At 50.3% G+C, this 23,264-nt stretch overlaps 1 protein-coding gene across 1 annotated transcript in view; it reads right to left on the bottom strand.

The window, feature by feature from the left end:
- Positions 1-21,606, bottom strand: part of Zan (zonadhesin) — a 100,966-nt gene extending 79,360 nt beyond the window's left edge. The window contains 18 exon segments of the mRNA XM_051162130.1: positions 1,043-1,188; positions 1,490-1,614; positions 2,987-3,103; positions 3,395-3,536; positions 7,092-7,276; positions 9,082-10,386; positions 11,048-11,132; positions 11,744-12,015; positions 12,742-12,888; positions 13,039-13,117; positions 13,744-13,835; positions 14,759-14,923; positions 16,558-16,710; positions 18,200-18,287; positions 18,617-18,888; positions 19,056-19,202; positions 19,355-19,392; positions 21,530-21,606. Of these exon segments, the coding sequence (XP_051018087.1) occupies positions 1,043-1,188; positions 1,490-1,614; positions 2,987-3,103; positions 3,395-3,536; positions 7,092-7,276; positions 9,082-10,386; positions 11,048-11,132; positions 11,744-12,015; positions 12,742-12,888; positions 13,039-13,117; positions 13,744-13,835; positions 14,759-14,923; positions 16,558-16,710; positions 18,200-18,287; positions 18,617-18,888; positions 19,056-19,202; positions 19,355-19,392; positions 21,530-21,606 (3,635 nt within the window).
- Between the last annotated feature and the right edge of the window lie 1,658 nt (positions 21,607-23,264).

The raw sequence follows: 23,264 nt of genomic DNA, 5'->3' as shown, positions 1-23,264 counted from the left end.
ATTTGTTTTTATTTTACGTGTATGGGTGTGTTTGCCTGCATGTATGTCTGTATGCCATGTGCATGCAGTGTGTCCACAGAAGTTAGAATAAGGCACTGTGTCCCTTGGGACTAGAATTACAGACAGTTGTGAGCTGCCATGTGAGTGCTAAGATTTGAATCTGGCTCCTCTAGAAGAGCAGCCAGTGCTCTTAACCACCGAACCATCTCTCCAACCCTGGTGAGCATGTGTTTTGCATTACCCTCATGTGTGCTCAGCAGCCAAGATTAGGAGGCTGGATGTCCCGCTTGCTCACTCTCCACTCTATACCTTTGTGACAGGGTCTCTCACTGCACCTGGAATTAGGCTGGAAGCCAGCAAAATTGCAGAGAGCCTCCTGTTTCTGCCTCTCACAGGACTGGAGGGGCTCCAGGCGCACAAAACAGCCACATCCTGCTTTAAAGACTCAAGTTCTGGTCCTCACACTTGTACAGGCAGCACTGTTGCCCATTGAACTATCTCCTCAGTCCCCTCCCACCTTACTTTTTGAGAAAAGGTCTCTCATTGACCCTGGAGCTCATCCCTCCAGTTAGAGAGCCCCAAGTATACTGCTGCACCCTGCTGTGTGTGTGTGTGTGTGTGTGTGTGTGTGTGTGTGTATACGTGCGCGCGCTTGTGCACATGCGCACACAGGTTCCAGTGGTGAGATTTAGCTCTTTACCAGGTGAGCCACCTCCCCAGTCGCCATGTCACATTTTCCACAAAGCCTGGCTTATTCTTGTCCATCCATCTGGGGAGTCACTCTTCCTTGAAGAATGGTTTCCGGCAACAGGCCTTCTGAGGACTCCCCAGAGTAGCGCATTTGCATTTCCAAGGCACTGTGTACACACCCTGCTATCACCCCACTGCCCTGGCCCCACTTCCTACTGTTTCCCTTGCCAGCTTTAAAGGACACATATGTAAATGATTAACCCCGAGCCACTGGAATGGCAAGGGGGTGGGGGTGGGGACGTGGAGGGTTCTGGGAGAAATGTCAGCCGCCTGCCGAGGCTGTCTCCCTTACCTGGACACAGTCACAAAAAGCTGCTGGTCACCGTCCCATCTCACACGCAAACCAAATGTTGTCCTCAGCTCCACAAATCGACCACTGAGACCCACGTAGATGCCATTAGCAGGTATCACTGGGAGGGTGACTTCCTGATCTTCAATCTGGCAGAGAGAGAGGAGATCAAGAGAATGATCCAGGGTCAAGGAGGACCCTGAAACTCTAACGTCACACCCAAGACATCACACACACACACACACACACACACACGCACACAGGCACAGCCACATGCACACACGCATGCATGCACACACAGCATCCCTCCAACATCTCTCACCTAGAGTGATTTGAAGCATCTCCATCATGATTTTGTTTAAGCCCATCCCTAACAGGGTTTCCAGGACAGGGATGGAGGTGGGCTGCCCATGGCCTGGCCTGGCGGGGTGAGTGAAGGGCAGGGCTCACCAGTGTGTGTCTGCCCCTCATCAGGGTAACGGTAATCTCTGGCAGAGTGACGAAGACTTTGTCCAGGCAGGATACGCCTTCTACGCCCCGTTCTTGGATCTTTGCTGTTATCCTAAAGAATAAATCTGGACGGAGAGAGGAAGAGCACGAAGCGGTTATGTCACACACACACATTTGCTTGTTTGTTTAGTTCCTTGGTTTCATACAGGGTCTCATTATAACTTAGGCCAACTTCAAACTTTTTCCATATAGCTGAGGGTGACTTTGAACTCTCGAGAGTACCGTCTCCTCCTCCTTGGCGCTCGGATTATAGACATATGCTACCATGTTCAGTTTATATGGTGCTGGCAGGGGTGGGGTGGGGATGGGGGTGGATGCCAGGATTTTGTGCATGTCAAACAAGCTCTCAGCCAAGGGAGCCACACACCCCCAGTCCCTGTTGGTTTTTGAGACAGAGTCTTACTATGCATCCCAAGCCGAAACTCAGTCTTCCTGCCTTGGCCCCCAAAATGCAGGGATTAAAAGTATGCACCCCCCTGTCCTCTGCTTTCTGAGACCCTGTTAGTGGTGGTGCCCGACTTGGCACTACGGAAAAGAAGGCTCGGTGGTGTAGCCCTGAGACTTTGGTAAGGGACTCAGGACCTAAATGGAAAGAGGCCTGGTTTGATAGTCTACTTATTTATTTATTTATTTATTTATTTATTTATTTATTTATGATGTATTTAGTATTCTGCCTGCAAGCCAGAAGAGGGCACCAGATCTCATTATAGATGGTTGTGAGCCACCATGTGGTTGCTGGGAATTGAACTCATGACCTTTGGAAGAGCAGCCAGTGCTCTTAACTTCTGAGCCATCTCTCCAGCCCGTGATAGTCTACTTTCATGATTGGCTGTCTCCACCTCCATAGACTGGGACATCTTCAGGCAATCGTGTTCATTCGTGAGTCCTTCTCACCCTCTGTGTGAGCCAAGGCCTCACATAGCCCAGGCTAGCCTCAAACTCTATGTAGCTAAGATGGCTCCCGATCCTCCCGCCACCACCTGCCCGGTGCCGAGAGGATAGGCGTGCACTCCACACCCAGTTAATGAGGCTATAGAGGGTGGAAACCAGGGCTTCAGGAACAAGAAGCAAGTGCTCTACTGAGCCACACCGCCCCCCCACCCCAAGCAAAAGTCCCCGTTTACAGTAACTGTCACTCTCCCAAGGGAGCCTTCCATAACAGCAGGTAATTGATCTCGTCAGCTGCATTTCCGAAGGATCGTGGGCCTGAAAGTACTGCCTCTGTGTGTGTGTATCCCAACCGCAGCCTAACAGAGGCCTTTGTTCCAATATAGCCTCCTTTTGCCATCTATCACAGATTCCCCCCCTTCCCCCATCCCCCCCCCCCGCTCCTCCCCTACTCCGTTCAACCACCTGCTACGTCACCATGCCTCACACCCAATTATATGATCTCGGCCCCTCCCCGACCCTCGTCAAGCTCCAGCTCACATCCCTCACCTGTGGAGTTGTCGCAGGTCTGGGTCAAGATATAGGTACATGTCCCCATGAAGCTAACGTGCCTCTCATCAAAGGTGACAAAATGAAGGTCCCCATAGGCCATGCAGGTGGCAGTACCTGCCAGAGAAGGGGAACGGAGACATAGGAAGCTGTTTCCAGTGTTCCCCCACTTAGCTGGACCCCCCACACCCTAGCTCTCCTACCCAGATACACTCCCGGCTCCACTGCCCAAGAGAGATCCTGGGACTACAAGGCCTTGCCCACTCTGATGGAGAAATGGTTTTTGAAAGAAGGGAGGGATAACTTCTTGGGATCAGAGCAGGACCCCTGAAAACGTGGTGATGGGGAAGAGGGAATGCATTCTTCAAATGCCCCGCCCACTCTGACAGCACGAGGGGCAGTGCTTACCATAGGGTTCACATTTGTACTGTTCGTTCCTCAGTCGGCAGACAGTGTGCGTGCCACACTGAGAGATCTGGCACTCCATGAGGCTACCAGGCAGGCAGCGGCACCGTTCCATGCAATTGGGAGTGAACCACTCTTCTCCAGGCTAAGGGCAACAGATCGAGAGTCGCAAAGTCACGATTCTTGGGTGTGTGTGTGTATGTGTGTATGTGTGTGGATATGGGTACTTGTGCACATGCCCTCCCACCGTAACACATATGTGCAGGGTCAGAAAATGACTAGTGGGAGTTGTTCTCTCTTCCCATGAAGACCTTCATGAAGGTCCCAATAATTAAATTCAGGTCAATCAAGCTTGACAGCAGGTGCTTTTAGCCACAGAGCCATCTTACCAACCCAGTGTGTGTGTGTGTGTGTGTGTGTGTGTGTGTGTGTGTGTGTGTGTGTGTTCATGGGCCATGGCACCAGTGTGGAAGATCAGAGGACCACTTTCTTTGGGAACCTGTTCTCTCCTTCCATATGTGGGTCCCGGGGAATGAAGTCAGGACTGAGGCTTGGCTCGGAGGCAAATGCCGTTATGTGTTAAGCCATTTCAGCAGAACCTTCTGGTTGGCTTTACTTCTAAGACCTTGTCTCACTCACTACACTGAACTCAGGTAACTTTCCTCCATCTGCCTCCCAAGTGCTGGAGTTACAATTTGTGACTCCACATAGAGTTTGCTTAGAGCAGTTTTTTTGTTGTTGTTGTTTAACGTGAGCCAAGTTGTCACTGGGCTGGCATGAAGCTCACCATATGGACCAGGCTGGCCTTGAACTCATCGAGATCCTCCTGCCTCTGCCTTACGAGCTCTGAGATTAAAGACACGAGCCACCACACCTGACCTTTTCTTTCTTTTTTTTTTTTAAGATTTATTTTTTTATTATGTATACAGTGCTTTGCCTGCATGTACATCTGCAGGCCAGAAGAGGACACCAGATCTCATTATAAACCGTTGTGAGCCACCATGTGGTTTCTGGGAATTGAACGTAGGACCTTTGGAAGAGCAGTCAGTGCTCTTAACCTCTGAGCCATCTCTCCAGCCCCATCCTGGCTCATTTTTAAAGCGCTTTTCGTTAATGGATACATGCGTTTCTGATAAATTGTTCCAAACGGCAATGAGCATTTGTTTACTTTTATTTAATTACTTTATTTTGTTTTTTTGAGACAGGGTTTCTCTGTGTAGTCCTTGGCTGTCCTGGACTCACCAAGTAGACCAGGCTGGCCTCGAACTCACAGAGATCTGCCTGCCTCTGCCTCCCAGAGCGCCGGGGGTTACAGGCGTGCACACCACCACACCCAGCTCAGCAATGAGCATTTATCAAATAATCGATATATGTGGTAGGATCTAATTTTAATTGGCAACTTGATACCTAGAGCCACCCAGGAAGAGAGTCTCACAGAGGTATTGTGTGCATTAAGTTGGCCTGTGGACATGCCTGGGGAATTGTCTTATTGCCTTATGGTATGGGAAGACAGATCAAGAATGCATGGATGGCCCCATTCTCTGCTTTGGAACCGGGGACTATATAAGTAGAGGAAGCCAGCTGAGCACTAGGCGTGCGTGCATTGATAGCTCTGTGTTCTTGACTGTGTAGAGCGTAAAAGTAAAACCGACTCTCTGTTAGGTCCCTGCTGCCTTGATTTCCTCTCAGTGACAGACTGTAACTTGGAGCTGTGAAGTAAATTAAATCTTCTCCTACCCAAGTTTGCTTTTTTGTCTGGGTATTTTATCAGAGCAACAGAAATTGAAACTAAAACACAGCCATACTCGCCCCACCACCACCACCGCCACCACAAAAATCTGTTTAAGCCTGGCGGTGGTGGCACCCAGCACTCAGAAGGCAGAGGCACGTGGATCTCTGAGTTCAAGGCCAGCCTCGTCTATAGAGTGAGTTCCAGGACAGCCAGGGTAACACAGAGAAACCCTGTCTCTACCTCCCCCCCCCCCAACCCCGAAATCGGTTTAGTTTTGGTTTTGTTATTTTATGGCAGTGTCTCATGTAGCCCAGGCTGGCCTTGAATTCCCATAAATCGCTGAGGATGATCTGAAACTCCTGATCCTCCTGTCTTCAACCCTCCTGTGGTGGGTTTGCAAGCGTGTGCCACCACATCTAACTCTGGTCAGTCTTATGTAAGGGGAGAAAGCCTTAAGCCGAGAGGAGGCGCACACACCTATACCTCCCGCATTTGGAAGACCTAGACAGGAAAACTGTCACATGCCTGTGACTAGCCTGGGCTCCAAAGAGAGCTCCAGGCCAGGCTGGATGAAGGAGTAATGCTCTGCTTACAAAAAAAAAGGAAACAAAAGGGAGCCACCGTCCCTCTTCTTGCTGGAACAGAAACACGGAGGAAGAGGAAGAGGAGGAGGAGGAGGGCCAGATGTAGCTCAGTTACTAGTGGGCATGTCAAACATGGACAAAATCCTAGGTTCAGTTCTTAGTACTGAATAACCAAACACTCATTTCCCCAGCACTTGAGAAGTAGAGGCAGAAGGCTCAGAAGTTCAAGGTCATTGTCAGCTACATAATCGGTTGAAAGTCCATCTGAGACAAGACTATATCGCAAAACTAACTAATAAAAACGTAAGTCTTATTATGCATATTGTTTTATTTTCCTTCTTTCTTTTTTCTTTTCTTTTTCTTTCTTTCTTTCTTTCTTTTTTTTTTTTTTTTTTTTTTTTTTTTGTTGTTGTTGTTGTTGTTGTTGTTGTTTTGGTTTTTCAAGACAGGGTTTTCTCTATGTAGCCTTGGTTGTCCTGGACTCACTTTGTAGACCAGGCTGGGCTCGAACTCACAGAGATCCGCCTGCCTCTACCTCCCCAAGTGCTAGAATTTCAGGTGTGCACCACCGCTCCTAGCCTTTTATTTTGGTTTTTCAAAACATGATTTCTCAGGCCGGCCAATGGTGGCGCATGCCTTTAATCCCAGTACTCAGGGAGGCAGAGGCAGGAGGATCTCTGTGAGTTTGAGGCCAGCCTGGTCTCCAAAGTTAGTCCAGGACAGCTAAAGCTACACAGAGAAACCCTGTCTCGGGGGGGGGGGGGAACCCAAACAAACAAACAAAACAAAAAACCCCTACAAAAACATGATTTCTCTGTGTACCCTTGGCTGTCCTAGAACTTGCTCTGTAGAGCAGCTTGACCTCCAACTCAAGAGATTTGCCTGCCTCTGCCTCTGCCTCCAGAGTGCTGGAATCAAAGGCATGTGCCACCACTGCCCAGTATTAATATGTATATTCTTATAGCCATGGAAACAAATTTAACAAGATAAACTTTCCCAAGACCATGCAGAGACTGAATGCTGCATCCAGGTTTTAGATCTATTATTCTAGCTCTGGAGAGTAGTAGTCCTGGGTTCGGGGTGTGGCTCGGTGGTAGAGCACCTGCCTAGAATCCCCTAGAGAAGAGAGTGGGTCTTTGGTAGAGCACTTCCCTAGCATGCAAGGGGTCCTTGGTTCCATCCTTAAGCACTACAAAACGAAAGCCCAGGCAGAATGAATGGCTCTGCCGCTGGGTAACCAGTGCTTTGCGACTACCCTTTGGGACTCTCTAAGCTCCTCTCATATGGAGAACAGGGGCACCAGGACCCAGGTGTTCCAACACTGACCCCCCTCTGGGAAGCTGGGCACCGCCCCCATGTCCCCCCCGCCCCCCGCCAAGCTTACTTTATAGTACTTGTTGCTGTAGAGGCAATCACAGGAAGATGCGTTGACACATTGATTGTTACTAAACAGGAACCCAGGATTGCAGACACAGCCAGGATGGCAGGGGGACTTGCAGCTGGGCTTGGGGTTCTCACAGGATGCAGGGCACCCACACGGTTCATGGTGGGCATTGAGAGGGCAGCTCTCTGAAAGCGGAACACAGCCTCTGTTCCACAGCTGTCTCCATTCCCCAGAAGCCTCCCTGTCTCTCTACTACCCTGGGCTCTAAGTAGGCCTGCAGTTTTCCTGCCACAAGGAGGAGAAGGAGAGGAAGAAGAAAGAGAAGGAGGAGGAGGAGGAGAAATAAGAAGGGCATGGTGGCATAAGTGAGAGGCTGAGGTAGGGAAGACTGGTTCCATAGTCAATTTGAGGCCAGGACCTTGTCTCAAAAAAAAAAAAAAAAAAAAAAAAAAAAAAAAGCGTTCTGACCAATGTTATAATAACACTGCGCTCGTGAAATATGTGTGTGTGTTGTGTAGCATATATGTGTATACATGTGTACACACATGATACCTACATGTGATACGTGTGTATATCATATATATATATGGTAAAGGTCAGCTGTGCTGGTGTTTGCCTATAATCCGAGTAATTTGGAGACCAAGGCAAAAAGATCACCCACTTGAGGCGAGCCTGAGCTATGTAGGAAGACAGGAAGGAAAGGAGGGGGGGGGGAATAGAAAAGGGAATGGGGGGGGGGGGTCAGGAGAGAGAGAGAGAGAAGGGGCTGAGGATGTGACTCAGTTGGTTTGTGGCTGCCTTATCTGCACTCTCAGTGTAGGATTTTCCCTTCAAGAACCCCCTTCCCACAATCCTTCCTCCTTATCTCCCTAAACTCTATCTATTGTTTGGCTATGGGCTTCTGCATCTGTCTCCATCCGTTGCTGGATGAAGCCCTCTCTGAGGACAATTGAGTTAGGCGTCAATCTGTGAGGCAGAAGGGCCAAGGGGACCACAAGAAGACACACAGAATCAGCACAGCCAGACTCACGGGGCTCTCTGAGACTGAACCGACAGCAGGGAGCCGACCTGGGGCTGACCTAGGCCCTGTGTATATATGCTACAGCTGTGTAGCTTGGTTAGCTTTTTATGAGGCTCCCAACAGAGGGAGCAAGAGCTGTCTGTGTCTGACACTTTTGCCTGTTTGGGGGAACCTTGTCCTCCTACTAGGATGCTTAGTCTAGCCTTAATATGAGGGCAGATGCCTAAATATTTTATTTTATTTTATTACTTTTTTTCCCCCCAAGACAGGGTTTCTCTGTGTGTAGCTGAGGTGCCCAGTTTTATTGCAACTTGATACGCCATGCTTGTTTGATATCCCTGGGAGGTGCCCTTTCCTGAAAGGAAACAGAGGAGTAGTGGAGAGGGAGGGAGGAGATGGGAGAGGGAGGGAGGAGGTGGGAGGCAGAGGCCGAAAAGAGAGGAAACTGTGGTCGGGATGTAATATGTAAGAAAAAGAAAAATGTAGTTGGAGAGATGGCTCAGTGGCTAAGAGCACTGTCTGCTCTTCCAGAGGTCCTGAGTTCAATTCCCAGCAACCACATGGTGACTCACAACTATCTATAGTGAGATCTGGTGCCCTCTTCTGGCATCCAGGGGCACATGCACATTTAATTTTTAAAAAAAAAAGAGAGAGAGAAAGAAAAACAAGCAAACAAACAAATCCCTCCTTCTCTAGCCTCCTCCTCCTCATTGTCTTCTACTTGCTCCATTCACCTCATGCCTGTGATACAATAAATAACTGCGGGGCTGGAGAGATGGCTCAGTGGTTAAGAGCACTGACTGTTCTTCCAGAGGACCAGGGTTCAATTCCCAGCTCACAACTTGGACTATAACTCCAAGATCTGAGACCCTCACATAGACATACATGTATGCAAGCAAAACACCAGTGCACATAAAATGAAAATAAATAAATAATAAATAGAATAAATGGCTGCAGTTGGGGCCATACCTAGAACCTGTGAAGGGCTTGGTTCAATGGGAAAGAATGGAGGGCTTGGACAGGGTGGTTTGCATGCTGCGGACATTTGAGTGAGGTCAGTAGATTGTTCTGTAATGACAGTGGTTTCTTCAGTGGAAGCAGTGGTCTCAGTGGTCTCTTCAGTGGAGGCAGTGGTCTCAGTCGTCTCTTCACTGGAGGCAGTGGTCTCTTCGGTGGAGGCAGTGGTCTCAGTGGTCTCTTCGGTGGAGGCAGTGGTCTCAGTGGTCTCTTCAGTGGAGGCAGTGGTCTCTTCAGTGGAGGCAGTGGTCTCCTCAGGAGGGTTAGTGGTCTCCTCAGGAGGGATTCTGGTCTCTTTGGGAGAGACAGTGGTTACTTCTGTAGGGGTAGTGGTCTCCTCAGGAGCAACACTGGCAGGAGGGACAGTGCTCACTTCCATAGGGGAAGTGGTTTCCTCAGGAGAGATGCTGGTCTCTTCAGGAGAGAGAGTGGTTATTTCTATGTGGATATTGGTTACTTCTGTGGGGACAGTGGTCACTTGTATGAAGGCAGTGGTCACTTCTGTGGGGACAGTGGTCTCTTCAGTGGGGACAGTGGTCTCTTCAGTGGGGACAGTGGTCTCTTCAGTGGGGACAGTGGTCTCTTCTGTGGGGACAGTGGTCTCTTCAGCACGAACAGTGGTCACTTCTGTGAGGATAGTGGTCTCTTCAGGAGGGACAGTGGTCACTTCTGTAGGGGTGGTGGTCTCCTCAGAAGGGACAGTGGTCTCTTCTGTAGGGGCAGTGGTTGTTTCTGTGGGGACAGTGGTCACTTCTGGTGGGACAGTGGTTGTTTCTATGGTAACAGTGGTCACTTCTGTGGGGACAGTGATCTCTTCTGTGGGGACAATGGTTGTTTCTATGGTAACAGTGATCCCTTCTGGGGGGACAGTAGTCTCTTCTGTGGGGATAGTATTTGTTTCTATGGTAACAGTGATCCCTTCTGTGGGGACAGTGGCCTCTTCTGTAGGGACAGTGATTGTTTCTGTGGGGACAGTGGTCACTTCTGTGGGGATAGTGGTTGTTTCTGTGGGGACAGTGGTCTCTTCTGTGGGGATGGTGGTTGTTTCTGTGGGGACAGTGGTTACTTCTGTGGGGACAGTGATTGTTTCTGTGGGGACAGTGGTCACTTCTGTGGGGACAGTGGTCACTTCTGTGGGGACAGTGGTCTCTTCAGTGGGGGTGGCAGGCTGTTCTATGGGAAGCATAGAGACAGTAGTTTCAGATGGGCCAGTAGGTGGAGCCAGAGGACTTGAAGAAGCCTCTGCCTGCGGCAGTACTGCAAAGAAAAACAAAACCTTGTAATTTAGTCAAAACTATATCACCTTCCTTTCATGTCACTCACGTCTAAATAGGAGTGGGTGGCCTCATTGGAGGGGGAGGGGAGGGGCGGCTACTTGGTCATCTCTATTTCTGTTTCCAATCCCCAACCTTCACTCACTTATTCAACAGGCAGAGCCCCCAACACACATCTGACATGGTGCCAGGCGCAGGAATCACAAAACTGAACAGGAGAGATGGGTCCTGCCTTCAGCATCGCTAGAAAAGTGTTCTGGATCCTGCCCCCAGAAACTCAAGCCATCAAAGACACAGTCAAAAGATGCGTGTGGTATTCCTATCACAGTCATGGGAGTCACCAGTGACACTGAGGTAAGAGGATCACAAGTTTGAGGCCACCTGGGCTACATTGTGAGATCCTGTCTTCCAGCGAAATACAGTAAGCCTGGGAGCAGTAGAGAACTTTCTAGGATTCCCCGCACCGCCCCCCCCATGAGGGGCTGGGGCCGTGGTTTATTAGTAGAACACTTGCCTAGCATCTTCTAGTGAGCAGCTCGGGGTGTGGCTCAGCCATAGAGGGCTTGCCTGTCACCTATGAGGCTCTGGGTTCTATTCCTTGTCCTCAGGGGCAGAAGAAGCTGAGCCCTTGAATTTCATCTTACCCCGACACTGTCTGTGAGAGATCAAGATGAAATTCACAGCGACGACAAAGGCAGTGCTGGTACCCCGGATGGCTTCAAGAAACAACTGAAGGCAGTGGGGGACAAAGAGGGAAGAAAAGGACAACAGATCCCTGGAGCCTCAGAAACTCTGCCTCGTGTGTCCTCTGCCCGAGTGTCACTTCTTTACAACCCCAATAGTCCCAGCACCCACCCCCCCCCCCACTCCCCCCAGCCTCTTGAACCAGAAGCCCACCACTTTCCCTTGGGCTCTTTTTATCTATTAGAATCTGAGTCTGAAATTTCCCCCACAGAGGGTCATGTTTTAGAATACTTGGCCCTCGTCTGATGGGACTGTCTTGGGGGATTGTAGAACCTTTTGTTTATAGGCCACTAAGAGCCAGCCATGTGATGGCTACAGCCTAGCCCCACTCTTGGTACTATTTCCTGCTTTGTGGCCTTATGAGCTCCCAGGAAGTTCATGCAGCAATAAGCCCAGGCACCATGCCTCCACCATGACAGGCTATATCTCCCTGAAACTGTGAGTCAACATAAACCGCTCCTTGAATAAATTGTATTTTGTCTCAAGAAAAATAACTAACACATTACTTTTCTACTGCCTCAGTTTTATCGCCCACCATGGACCCCTTATTAGTGCCCCACACTGATACAAATAGGGCACACTCTCTTGTCTCTCACCTGCATGGGTTGCTGATGTCCCTTAGGGATGGTGACAGAGCTGTTCAACCAGCCAGAGCTCTGAGACCCAACACGGTTCCACAGAGAAACGGGGGCACTGCCTGCAGGACTCCCCAGAAGGAGCTTGAGCATGGTACCTTGTCCGAGGCCAAACATGTGATAAGCGAACTCCACGCAGATGTCCCCAGGGGCACAGAAGGGTGGACTCACCAGTCTGGCAGACTGCCCTTCCTGGGATAACTTGACTGAATCGAAGTAAATGTAATGTTCCCCTGGGTGAAGAAAGGGAACCAGAAAAGTGAGACCTACCCCCCTCAAGTCCAAGCCTGCCTATAAGACAAGTCTATCTTTCCAAGTGAGCACACAGCCAAGCAAGGCACTGTAGCTTTGTTTGTTTGTTTGTTTTGTTTTGTTTCTTGTTTGTTTGTTTTGCTGGTTTCTTCAGTCTTTGAGACTCAGGCTGTCCTAGAACTTACAGTGTTGCCACCTCAGCTGCCACATCGTGGGCCGCACATGCGTCACTACAACCTGTTCGTCTAGGACTCTTGGCTGAGAAAAGTCAAAAGACATCCTAAGAAACCCACAGCCTGGGTTCTTATAGCATCACCTGCAAAGATCTTGGCTGAAAATAATGACAATGGATTTTGAAGTCTTGGACTCAGTGCAGAACAAGGCCTTGATTACTCTTCTCCATCCCCCCCCCCACCCCCAGAGCTAGGGATAGAATCTAGAGAGTTGCATATGCTAAGCACGTGCTCTATAGTGTACACACACACACACACACACACACACACACACACACACTCACACACACACACCAGCAAGCGCTCTACCATTAAACTGTGCCCATATGGAGAAGCCTGGATTTTCTGCTGCGTGGCTTTGAGCATCCTAAGCACATTCTACTTTTCCGCCTCTGAGTTCTCATCCGTAAACACATCATCCTCCAGCAGCGACTCCATCAAGTCCCTAGCTAGACGGGGAGGCTGTCTCCTCACCTCCGTATGGGAACTCTCTTGGCGGCCCTGAGATGGGGGTAGGTACACTTTTACTCCCCCAGCTCCAGTGTCCCATGTCTCCATACACGTGGCTCCAGTCACAGAAAGGACGAACTTTGTCTTCGAAGCTGCACTGGGGAAGGCTCTCTAGGAGAGCCCAAGAGGAAACGTCTGACACACTCAGCCTGTGACTCCCCTGTGACACACTTCACCCCCAGCCACCACCACCACATACCCCCAATCCAAATTACCCCAACCCCTCATTCAGCGGAGGGTTCCCAAAGGCTCTGTTCTCACCCCCACAGGGAGAAATGCTGATGGCATCCACAGCTATTGCTGGCTCAGGCTGCTCTCCAAACACACCCACTACCAGGAACTGAAAAGAAGAAGAAAGGAAGCCTGGAGTGAGCAGGCCCTGCCCCCCCACCCCCCCAACCCTCCACCCTCATCAATCCTCCAGCCCTCCTATGAAGACCAGTATTGACCATCAACTTTGACAGAAGCTAAAGTCACATGAGGGATAGGCCTCTGGGCACGCCTATGGGGTGGGGGTGGGGCGGGGCTATCGATATGCTAATTAAGGTGGAATGGCCTGCCCACTGTGGGTGGCACCATTCCCTGGCTGGGATCCTGAACAGTATTGGTGGAGAAGGGAGCTGCACAGCAGCGTACGATCATTGTTCTCTGCTTCCCAATTGTGGCTGGGGTGTGACCATCCACTTTTAAGCTCCTGGCACTGTGAATTCCTCACTCTAGTGGGCTTTACCCTTGAGCTGTGACCCAGAATAAATCCTTTCTTCCTTAAGTTGCTTTTCTTTTCTTTTTTTTTCTAAAGAGTGTTTTTGTCACCTGGACAGAAAAAGAAACTAAGACATCTCTCACCTGGCATTTCCATTCCAAGACCCAGCTCCAGTTCCTTACACCCAGACTCTCAACTCATCCCAACACCGAGGGGACCTACCACATGCAGGGACTCCTAATGAGGACCTTGCGCCTCTGTACCTGTATCTGTCCCTGTCCTGTGTAGTTGACAGACACAGCCTGCCAGTTGTGTCCATGGTGTCCTGAGAAGAGGGTGTGTTTCCGGATGTTGCCTACAATGGAGAAAACAAAGCAAAACAAAAAACGGGAAGAAAAGAGAAGGAAGTTTATGGGGACCTGGGAGTAAAGGAGGAGATGCTCAGGGAACGCCAAAGCAACACTTCTCTGGATGTAAGTAAAGTTCCCTTTCTTCCCCCTCCCTCAACGCCCCCCTCTCTCCTCTTTTCCCCCTCTCTTCTTCCTGCTTTGTGTGTGTGAGCACATGTGTGTAAAAGAACGAGTGAATGTATGTGCATGCTCATAAACGTATGTGTGTGCAGGTTTTTTTAAAACACAGATGTGCACACACATGTGCATAAAGGCCAGCAGCCAAGCTCAGACACCATTCCTCAGGAACTGCCCACCTTGTTTCCTGAAACAGAAGCCTACACTAGCTGGCCAGGGACCTACCCACCCACAGTGCCAGGGAGGGTCTGGGCCTCCCCCATGCTGGGATCACAGGCAAGTGTTACTATGCTCAGCTTTCTGCATGGGTGTTGTGGGTAGCAGCCAGGTTCTCAGACTTGTGTGGCAAACACTTTAGTGACCTATCCATCCCTGGCTGGTTTGGTTTTGTTTGCTATTGGTTTTTTAGACAGTCTCCAGTAATCTAGGCTGGCTTTGAACTCACTCAGTAGAGCAGAGACTTTCCTCAAACTTCTCACCTTCCTGTGGCTTTGAACTTCTAATCTCCCTGCCCATACCTTCCAAATGCTATGATTACAAGTACCACCCTCCATGGCAGGCGGTGCCTTTATTTTATTTATTTATTTATTTATTTATTTATTTATTTATTTATTTATTTTAGAATCCAGTGCTCTTCCCATTTCTTCTAATACATAGAAATGATCTCACAAGTACATCAGGTTTCCCTAGATCCTGAGGAAATTCTTAGCTAACCCTCTCAGATGCCTCATGGTCAGTGAACTCTTCTTACCCAAGAAAGTAGCGTAGACAAACATGCCTTCTCCAGGAGACTTGCCGCGCATTATGTAGTGGAAAGACAGGGTCAGACAGCCGCTGGAGTGGCTCAGGGGACTCAGAAGTACAGCCTTCTGTCCTGGCCTTCCATCCGTAGAGTCTAGGAGCATGTAGTAGCCACCTGTGAAAGAAAGGTGAAGGGAACCGGCTGGATGGAAGGGAGTCGGTCATGAAGGGTTGGGACTTAGGGGAGGTAGAGAACTGGGCGTGGGGCGCTCCAACAGCCGTCTAGAATGTGACAGCAGTGAGACTAAGGTGACAGGAATACAGTCTGACCCTGAGAAGTAAGGCAGCCCCCCCCCCACCTCAACTTGTCCTTCGCCGGTAAACCAAACAGACAATCAGCATGAGCTTCATTTAGTGATGCAAGTAGTAACCAAGGGAAGAGGGCACTGGTTTGCCTGTGGAGGGCGCTCACGCATGCGTACTCATGCCCAGCCTCCACTGGATTGACTCGGACCTTGAGTTTAAAGAGGCCAAGAAGGCAAGAAAGCAACGGGGGGTCGGGGGTCGGGAAGGCTGAAGGAGAGAGAAGAGAAGGAAGTGGATAAAATGGCGAAAGAGTACAAAACAAAGAAGAAACAAGTGTCAGGAGCGCTTGTGCGCATAGTCTCAGCCAGCTTCTCGGGAGGCTGAGGCAGGAGGTTTGAACCAGCCCTGGCTTTTTGAGTCCTTGTCTCAAAACAAAACAGAAAAGACAAAAACCCAACCAACGACTGCGAATACGGCTGATTCGAGACATGGTGTTAAAGGCTGCAGGGTACGAGAGAGGGGATGGCCAGTGGACTCAGCGGGGCTTTCGAATGGAAAGGAAGGGGGGGACGGTGCTTGAAGAACTTTCTAGAAGTTAAACCTCCCAGGAGACACTGTGTGAGAGAGAAAAGGAAGGGGGTAGATGGCAGAAACCGGAAGAGAAAGTCCAGGCAGGAGTACAGGGAGGTGGGGTGGAGGACGGACGGGATCCCAGGAATGGGGTGTATAGGAAGGAGAGGTCTGGTTTCAATGGCGGCAAATCTTCCTCCTTGCTGTTCCTTCTTAGTAAGAAATTTCAGCTGCATTAGGGCCTTGCTGAACTCAGGATCTGCCTGCCTCTGCCTCCCAGGTACTTGGATTACAGGCGTGTGCCACTATGTCTCCCCCTCCCCCTCTTTTTTCACCCATTTTTCCCTTCTGCTTCCTTCCAAGGGGCTGAGCATGGAACCGGGGGCCTTATGCATGCTCCGCAAGTACTTTACCACTGACCCACAGCCCCCGGTCATTGTTTGTTTGTTTGTTTGTTTGTTTCTCTCTGAAACAAGGTCTAGCCCGGGCTGTACTTGAACTCACTGTGTAGCCTGGGCAGTTACTGAACTTCACACACGCCGCCGTCACCCCACCCCCACCCCCGCCTCCTCAGCCTCCCGAGTGCCGGGCTTACAAGGATGTAGCTCCACACCTGCCTCCTTGCTGGGTTTCCACACCGATTCTCAAGTCTCTGGGACACTGTAGAGGGTAGCTACTCAGTAAACGGAATGAATCAAGAACAAGAGATGCAGTGGAGGGAGATGGAGAATACTTGAAACCACACTTCTTGCCGTGATCCCCAAGCTGAGAGAAACGTGAGGTTGCTGGGTTTCACCTGGCATGGCTTAGGAATGCTATTGTACCGGGTACAGAGGTCACTGGAACCCAACCTGGCATGGCTTAGGAATGCTATTGTACCGGGTACAGAGGTCACTGGAACCCAGAGAGACAAAGAATAAATACAATACTCACTACCAGGCCTGGAGAAGTCATCATCAGGCCCCACACCCGGTACCCCTGATGATCCCTTCTTCTGGGTCCACTTAGCCCCGGTGGCAGTTGGGACCCAGCTCCAGCCACAGAGATTATTCAGTGTATCAAAGTTGCACATCTGGGTCATGCAGACTGAGGGGAGAGAAGAAAAGAGATGGAGCTCAGTGTGTGGCTCAGTGGTAGAGCACCTGCCTAGAATCCCCCAGTGAGGGGCTGGGGTGTGGCTCAGTGGTAGAGCACCTGCCTAGAATCCCCCAGTGAGGGGCTGGGGTGTGGCTCAGTGGTAGAGCACCTGCCTAGAATCCCCCAGTGAGGGGCTGGGGTGTGGCTCAGTGGTAGAGCACCTGCCTAGAATCCCCCAGTGAGGGGCTGGGGTGTGGCTCAGGGTAGAGCACCTGCCTAGAATCCCCCAGTGAGGGGCTGGGGTGTGGCTCAGTGGTAGAGCACCTGCCTAGAATCTCCCAGTGAGGGGCTGGGGTGTGGCTCAGGGTAGAGCACCTGCCTAGAATCCCCCAGTGAGGGGCTGGGGGTGTGGCTCAGGGTAGAGCACCTGTAGCCATAGAACACTTATCTAAAATACTCCAATACAGGCCTTAGGACAGAGCTCAGCAATAAAGTATTTTCCTAAAACCCTGTCAGGGCTGGACTATGGCCATGGTTCAGTGGTAAGGCCTTTGTCCAGAATTTTTCAGTGAGAATCTAGGGGTGTGGCTCAGTGGTAGAGCATTTGCCCAACGTACACAAAGCCCTAGTTAAACCCCAAATATCAAAAGGCAGGGGCCTATGAGCTTTCTGTCACAGGGGGAAGCTTAAAAGAAATGCCACCACTTGAGGGTCAGAACTTTAATGTCCACTCTCAAGGCTGTGGTGAACTCTAGCAAGCTTTGAGGCCAACTTATATCTTACTGCCCAAGACTTCTGCTCTTGGCCCAGATTCCATAACCTGCCCAGGCTCAGCCTTCTCATCTGTAAACAGAATCGTCTCTGTGGGATGCTGTCCCCATGTTTGCTTTGTAGCTCCAGATTTTTCCTTTCCTTTCCAGTCATCCTAAAAGGACCATTTTACAGGTATCGGAGTAGTAGTACTGGGCAATGCGTACAATGCCTTTACTTTCGGATTTTTGTGGAACCAAATACTTCTTTTGTTTTAGAGACAGCCTGGGATGTAGCCCAGGCTTGCTTCAAAATTGCCATGTAGTCTGGGATAACCTTGGATTAAGGATCCTCCTGCTTCTACCTCCAATATGCTAGGGTTGAAGGTGTATGCCACCTGTTGTACGCAGGGCGTGGGATGGAACCCAGGGCTTTGTGCACTCTAGCCAAGTGCTCCACCAGCTAAGCCACATCTCCCACGCCACCAAAGGTTTATTGACACAGAGTTTTCCAGACTGTTCTGGTCAGTCACTAGAGACCAGCTATGCCCGCTGCCGCCACAATGTTGAAAAGGGACCTCTTACAAGGTGCCAGGCTTGTGGGAGGTGGGGTGGTGAGATCACAGCAGGAGGCCAGAAGCCTCAATTCATGAGCACCCAGGGTCTTGGCTGCTGAGCTGTCTTACTCCTTGACTTTGGCAAGTTTGATGAGAGTCAGGAGAGGTGTGTTAAGAGGGACAGGAACTCACCCCGATTGCAGGTACCCCGCCGGATAGAGAGGCCATCCAGAGAGATGTCCAGGTAGGCGGTGTTTCCCCGCATGCCCTCAAACATCAGCTGTGGAATTAGAGACAGAGAGACCCTGATCATAGCTGCCTCCTTTCCCTGTGGCTGCTGCTTTGCACCCTGAATCCAATTGGCTGAAGATCTAGGTCTCTGGGCTATGTTGCACAGAGCACAAATGTGACAGTTGGAGGCCAACTTTCGGGAATCGGCTCTAGCCTTCTACCCTACCGGACCTGGAGATCGACCCTAGGTCACCAGGCTTGAGGCAAGAAACCTTCACGCTTGCCATCTGGGTTCCCCCTTCACCACAGCCTACCTGCCTAAGCCCCTTCCTCCAGACCCCTTCCGAACCAGACATCCAGGACTGCTCTTGACCTCACCGAGCTTGGTATATCTCGATCTGCCGGTATAGTGACAGTGGTGGGCACCCAAGAGGGACTCTGGGTGTTGACGTGTTTCCAGAGCACATAGGGCCGGTGGTGCTTCCGGCCCCTGAGCAACAGCAATCTGAGCTGGGCGCCCCATGACAGCCCAAACATGTGGAAGGCGAAATGGACGCAGAGTGGGCCTTGCTCCCATATGTCAGGGCTACGCAGGCGCACCACTCCACCCCGAGGGAAAGCTCTGGAATCCATGCGCAGATAGTAGCCCTCTGTTGGTGGGGGAGACAGACAGAATGCAGAAGGCTGAGACTTCGCTGTCCCTAGGAGCTATCTCATCCACCCCCTGTTCAACTCAGCTTCCAGAAGCCCCCTCCCAACTTTATCCCCCCTCCCCACAGTCCCCCTCCAAACTTTAGGTTTCCCTCAGACTCCTTACTTCCACTGGGGTACCCTCCAGGGGGACCAGAAGTGCCAGTTGGGAAGGGCCCAGTAGTTCGAACCCAGTCCCCATCATCTGCAGACATTTGAGACCAGTCACAGAGAGGTCTGGAATTGTCTTCAAAGTCACACTCGGAGAGAATGGCTGGGAAGAAAGAGGCTCAGTGAGGCCTCAGAAAGGGCACAGGGCCGAGGACAGGGGTCATGTCACAGAGTCACACCAGGAGATGGGGGTCAGCAGGGTCACTAAGCATAGAGAAGGCCACCACTAGGAGTTCAGATCCAGAGCAGAGACACAGGCAGGCGGCACAATTATTTGGGAAGAAAATGTAGAGCTGGAATAGATGACAAAGTTGAGGGGCACAAACTGGGGTTCGGGCTGATTCAGGCAGATAGACAGGCTTTGTCTTGGCAGCGTGTGTTTTGTTGTGGCTATTATTATTACTGCTGCTATGTTGGTGTGCTTGTGTGTGTGAGTGTATGTGTGTGTGCACACGTGTGGGGGGGGGGGCGTGCACGCATATAGAGACCAGAGGTCAGCATCAGGTGTCTTCTTCAATCCTTTTCCACCTTATGTTTTGAGACAGGGTCTCGCTGAACCCAGTCCTTATCAATTCATCTACAGTGGCTAGCCAGGGGACCCTAGGGATCCTTCTGTCTCTGCCTCTCCAGTGCCTGGACCACAGGGTGTGCTACTACAGGAAGCTTCTTACAGGGACGCTAGGGATCGAACTCGGGTCCTTAGGCTTGTGCAGCAGGCACTTCATCTGGTGAGTTCTTTCCCAGCACCCTACCCCACCCCTTCATGTTCTAATGTAGCCCAAGGTAGCCTGAACTCTTCGTCAGCCTCCAGCGAGCTGGGATTGCATGTGTGCACTACAACACCTGGCCTACTGTTCTATTTTGAGGCTAGGTCTAGTTACTGTGTAGCCTAGGCTAGCTCTGAACTTGTGATCCTCCTGATTTGGCCTCCCCGGTGCTGGGATGACAAGCCTGTGCCTCCATATCCTGTGTCTGTCATATTTAATTTGAGCTGGAATCTCTCAAGTGGAGTCAGACCGTGTTCCCCCCACCGTTCCCTCCACTGTTGGGGAGCAGCCCTTCGCACATTTATCCCACTTTTGGGTGACTGCTGTGCTCTGACAACAAACCCTGTACTAGGGACTGGGGGTCACGGTTAACAGCACAGATCATAAGGAAGGAAAAGGAGGCCTGAGCAGCCTTCGTTCCAACTCACAACTCTCTCTCGTCATGTGCAACTTCGGTTTCCATTCTGGAAATTTCTGTCTCCTTGGGATTAGTTTGGAAAACAAAACAAAACAAAACAAAAAAACCAAAAATACACACAAAAAAAACCCTGTTAGCTTTGTCATTATTAAAATTGTCATAAGATTATGACTATGCTGTACTTTTTCTTTCCTTTCTTTTTTTTTTTTTTTTTTTTTGTTGTTGTTATTTTGTTTTGTATTTCCTTTCTTGGAGACAAGATTTCATGTAGCCCAGGCTAGCCTCAAACTCCCTAAGTAAGCTCCTGATTCTCCTGCCTCCGCCTCCTGAGTACTGAAATCACAGGAGCTCACCACCACTCCTGGCTTTTTTCTTTTAGAGACAAAGTCTTTTGAGTAGCCCAGGCTAGCCTCAAGATTTCCCTCCTGCCTCCCTCATCCCTCGTGCTAGGATTACAGGTTTGAACCACCACACCCAGCCCTCCTCCCGGCTTTACAAACTCCATAAAGAAGCCTCTCCTCTTCAATCAACTTGGGTCATAATTTCCCACAATTCAACTGCTCCCCATCCAAAGCCTAAACTACCTCTCATTTCTTGCCACTTTACTTGAACTCTGGCCTCTCAACTTAGCCCAGCCTAGGGTTTTGGAGAGCATAAATTCTTTATCTTTCCTGCTCCACCTGGATGTTCACCTCAATTTCAGGTTCTGGAGATGTGAAACCTTCCTCATCCTGGTCAGTAGCCTATCTTCTCCCCACCTTACTGACCTCCTTACCTTCCTCCCCAGTCTCCTGTCTTTTCATTTTTGAGGCAGAGTCCCATGTAGCCCAGGCTTACCTAGACCTTGGCATTTAACCAAGTATGCCCTTGAACTCCTGATCCTCCTGTCTCCACCTGCCACATGCTGGTATTACATCCTGAGCCACCATACCAAGTTTATGTGGTGCTAGGGCTTGAACTCGGGCCTTTGATATGTCAAGCAAGCCCTCTACCAAGTGAGTTAGGTCCCTTAGCCCACCCCCCCCCCTTTTTTTTTTTTAGTTTGTTATTTTGAGACAGGGCTTCATGCAGTGGAGACTGACCTTGAACCCCTAATCCTCCTGCCTCCTCTGGGATGGCAGGCATATACTGCCATGCTCAGCTAGGCCTCTTTGTTATTAACCTTCCTCTCCCCTCTGGAATATCCCCAGTGCAACCCAGCAAACCCCTGCCCCATCCATCACGGCCATCCCCAGTCCAGCTTACCACACAGGGGCAGGCACTTGGTCCTGGCCCCAGGCAGCCCCCACCAGCAACATCAGAGTCCACACTGGAGGAGCCATGGGGGACCTCGGAGGTGGCCCTCAGGCAGAGAGGAAGATTATACACTGAGGATCCCAGGCCACTTTATAAACACCTGGCCCTCCTGTCTTGTCACCCTTCCGAGGAGGCCATTAAAAAAAAAAAATCACTGAATTCGCGAAGTCCCTGGGAGTATAACGTTATCAAGGTTGAAACTGAAAACCTGAAAGAGGAGTGATGGACAGAAATAAAGGGAAAATAAGAAAAGAGGGAGACGGAGGCCGCCGATCCAGGAAGTCTAACATCAAACAAACTTAGTTCAAAAAAGAAACAACAAAGGAAAAGAAGAGAGAGAAAGAGTCTCACAGAGCCCAGGCTGGCCTCAGATTCATGATGTAGGCAAGGCTAACCCTGAACTCCTGATCCTCCTGCCTCCAAATGCTGGGATTAAAACCATGGTAGCCGGCTAAGAAAGAATAAGAGAACTGTCCCAGAACGGAAGAACTCATCCCTCTAGATTAAAAGATACCTAGTGTGGTGGATTCAGAGACCCACAGAAAACTACTTTGTGAAATTTCAGAATATCAGGGCTGAAAGGGAGGTCAGGAATCTTTTTGGATAGTAAGGAACAGGTCACATACTAAGGACCAGGGATCCTCATGGCCTCAGTCTCCTTGGTAGCATCCGTAGATTCTAAACGCAGCAGAACACTAGCTGCAGAATTCTGATGGGAAAAAACATTCAAACCTAACATTCTACAGCTGGAGACAGTGGCGGATGCTGATGAGGGTCAAGTGAATGGCTGGAAATGGTGAGGGACAGAGAAGCAGAGGGCACCATACTCCTAGATGAAGAAATGCCAGCTAGGAGGAAGCATTTGAGAGAGAGAGTGGGCTGGGGCGGGGGGAAGGGGGAGTCAGAGAATGCTTTGAAGGAGTTGGCTCCTTCCTTTCACTATGTGGGTTCTGAGAATCAAATTCGAATTGTTAGGCGTGGCAGCAAGCCCGGCCATCTTGTCGGCCCCTGTTTCATTTTCCTAAAGCAGAGTCTTGTAGCCTCTGACTTGTTATATGCTTGAGACTGGAGTACCGCCATGCCAGTTTATGGGATGTTGGGAATCAAACCCCAGGCAGTATATATCCTAGGCAAGCTCCCCACCAACTGAGCTAGATGCCCAGTGTTTGGGGCGGGGGGGTGTTGTTTGTTTGTTGTGTTGTTTTTTGGAGTTTTTTGTTTGTTTGTTTTTTGTTTCTCACTCTGTAGCCCAGGGTGGGACTTGTCTGGTCCTAAGCCAGCTTCGAACTAGTGGCAGTTCTCCTGTTTCAGTGCTGTGGTCCCAGCTGCTCAGCAGGCTAAGGTAAGAAGAAGAAGAAGAAGAGTTCAAAGGCAGCCTGGGCAACTTAGTGAGATCTTACCTCGAAAGGAGAAGAAAAAAAGAAGACCGGGTGGCTAGATTAGCCACAGAGAGCATACAGCTAGTGTGGGTGAGGGTCAGAGGCTCGATCCCCGCACCACACATGCTCAAAAAATGCACGGGCATACACACACTTTAAAGATTTACTTTATGAGTTTATGTAGGTGGGGAGGATGTGCACATGTGAGTGCAGGATTTCCAGGAGGCCAGAAAAAGCCATTGGACCCCTAGGAACCAGAGTTAGAGTGGCTGTGAGCTGCTCCACCTGGGGACTGGGGCACAAAA

This window comes from Acomys russatus, chromosome 19 (assembly GCF_903995435.1).
Source record: "Acomys russatus chromosome 19, mAcoRus1.1, whole genome shotgun sequence".
Classification (NCBI taxonomy): domain Eukaryota; kingdom Metazoa; phylum Chordata; class Mammalia; order Rodentia; family Muridae; genus Acomys; species Acomys russatus.
The sequence above is the reverse complement of the archived record's forward strand: the minus strand, read 5'-3'. Positions and strand labels throughout refer to the sequence as shown.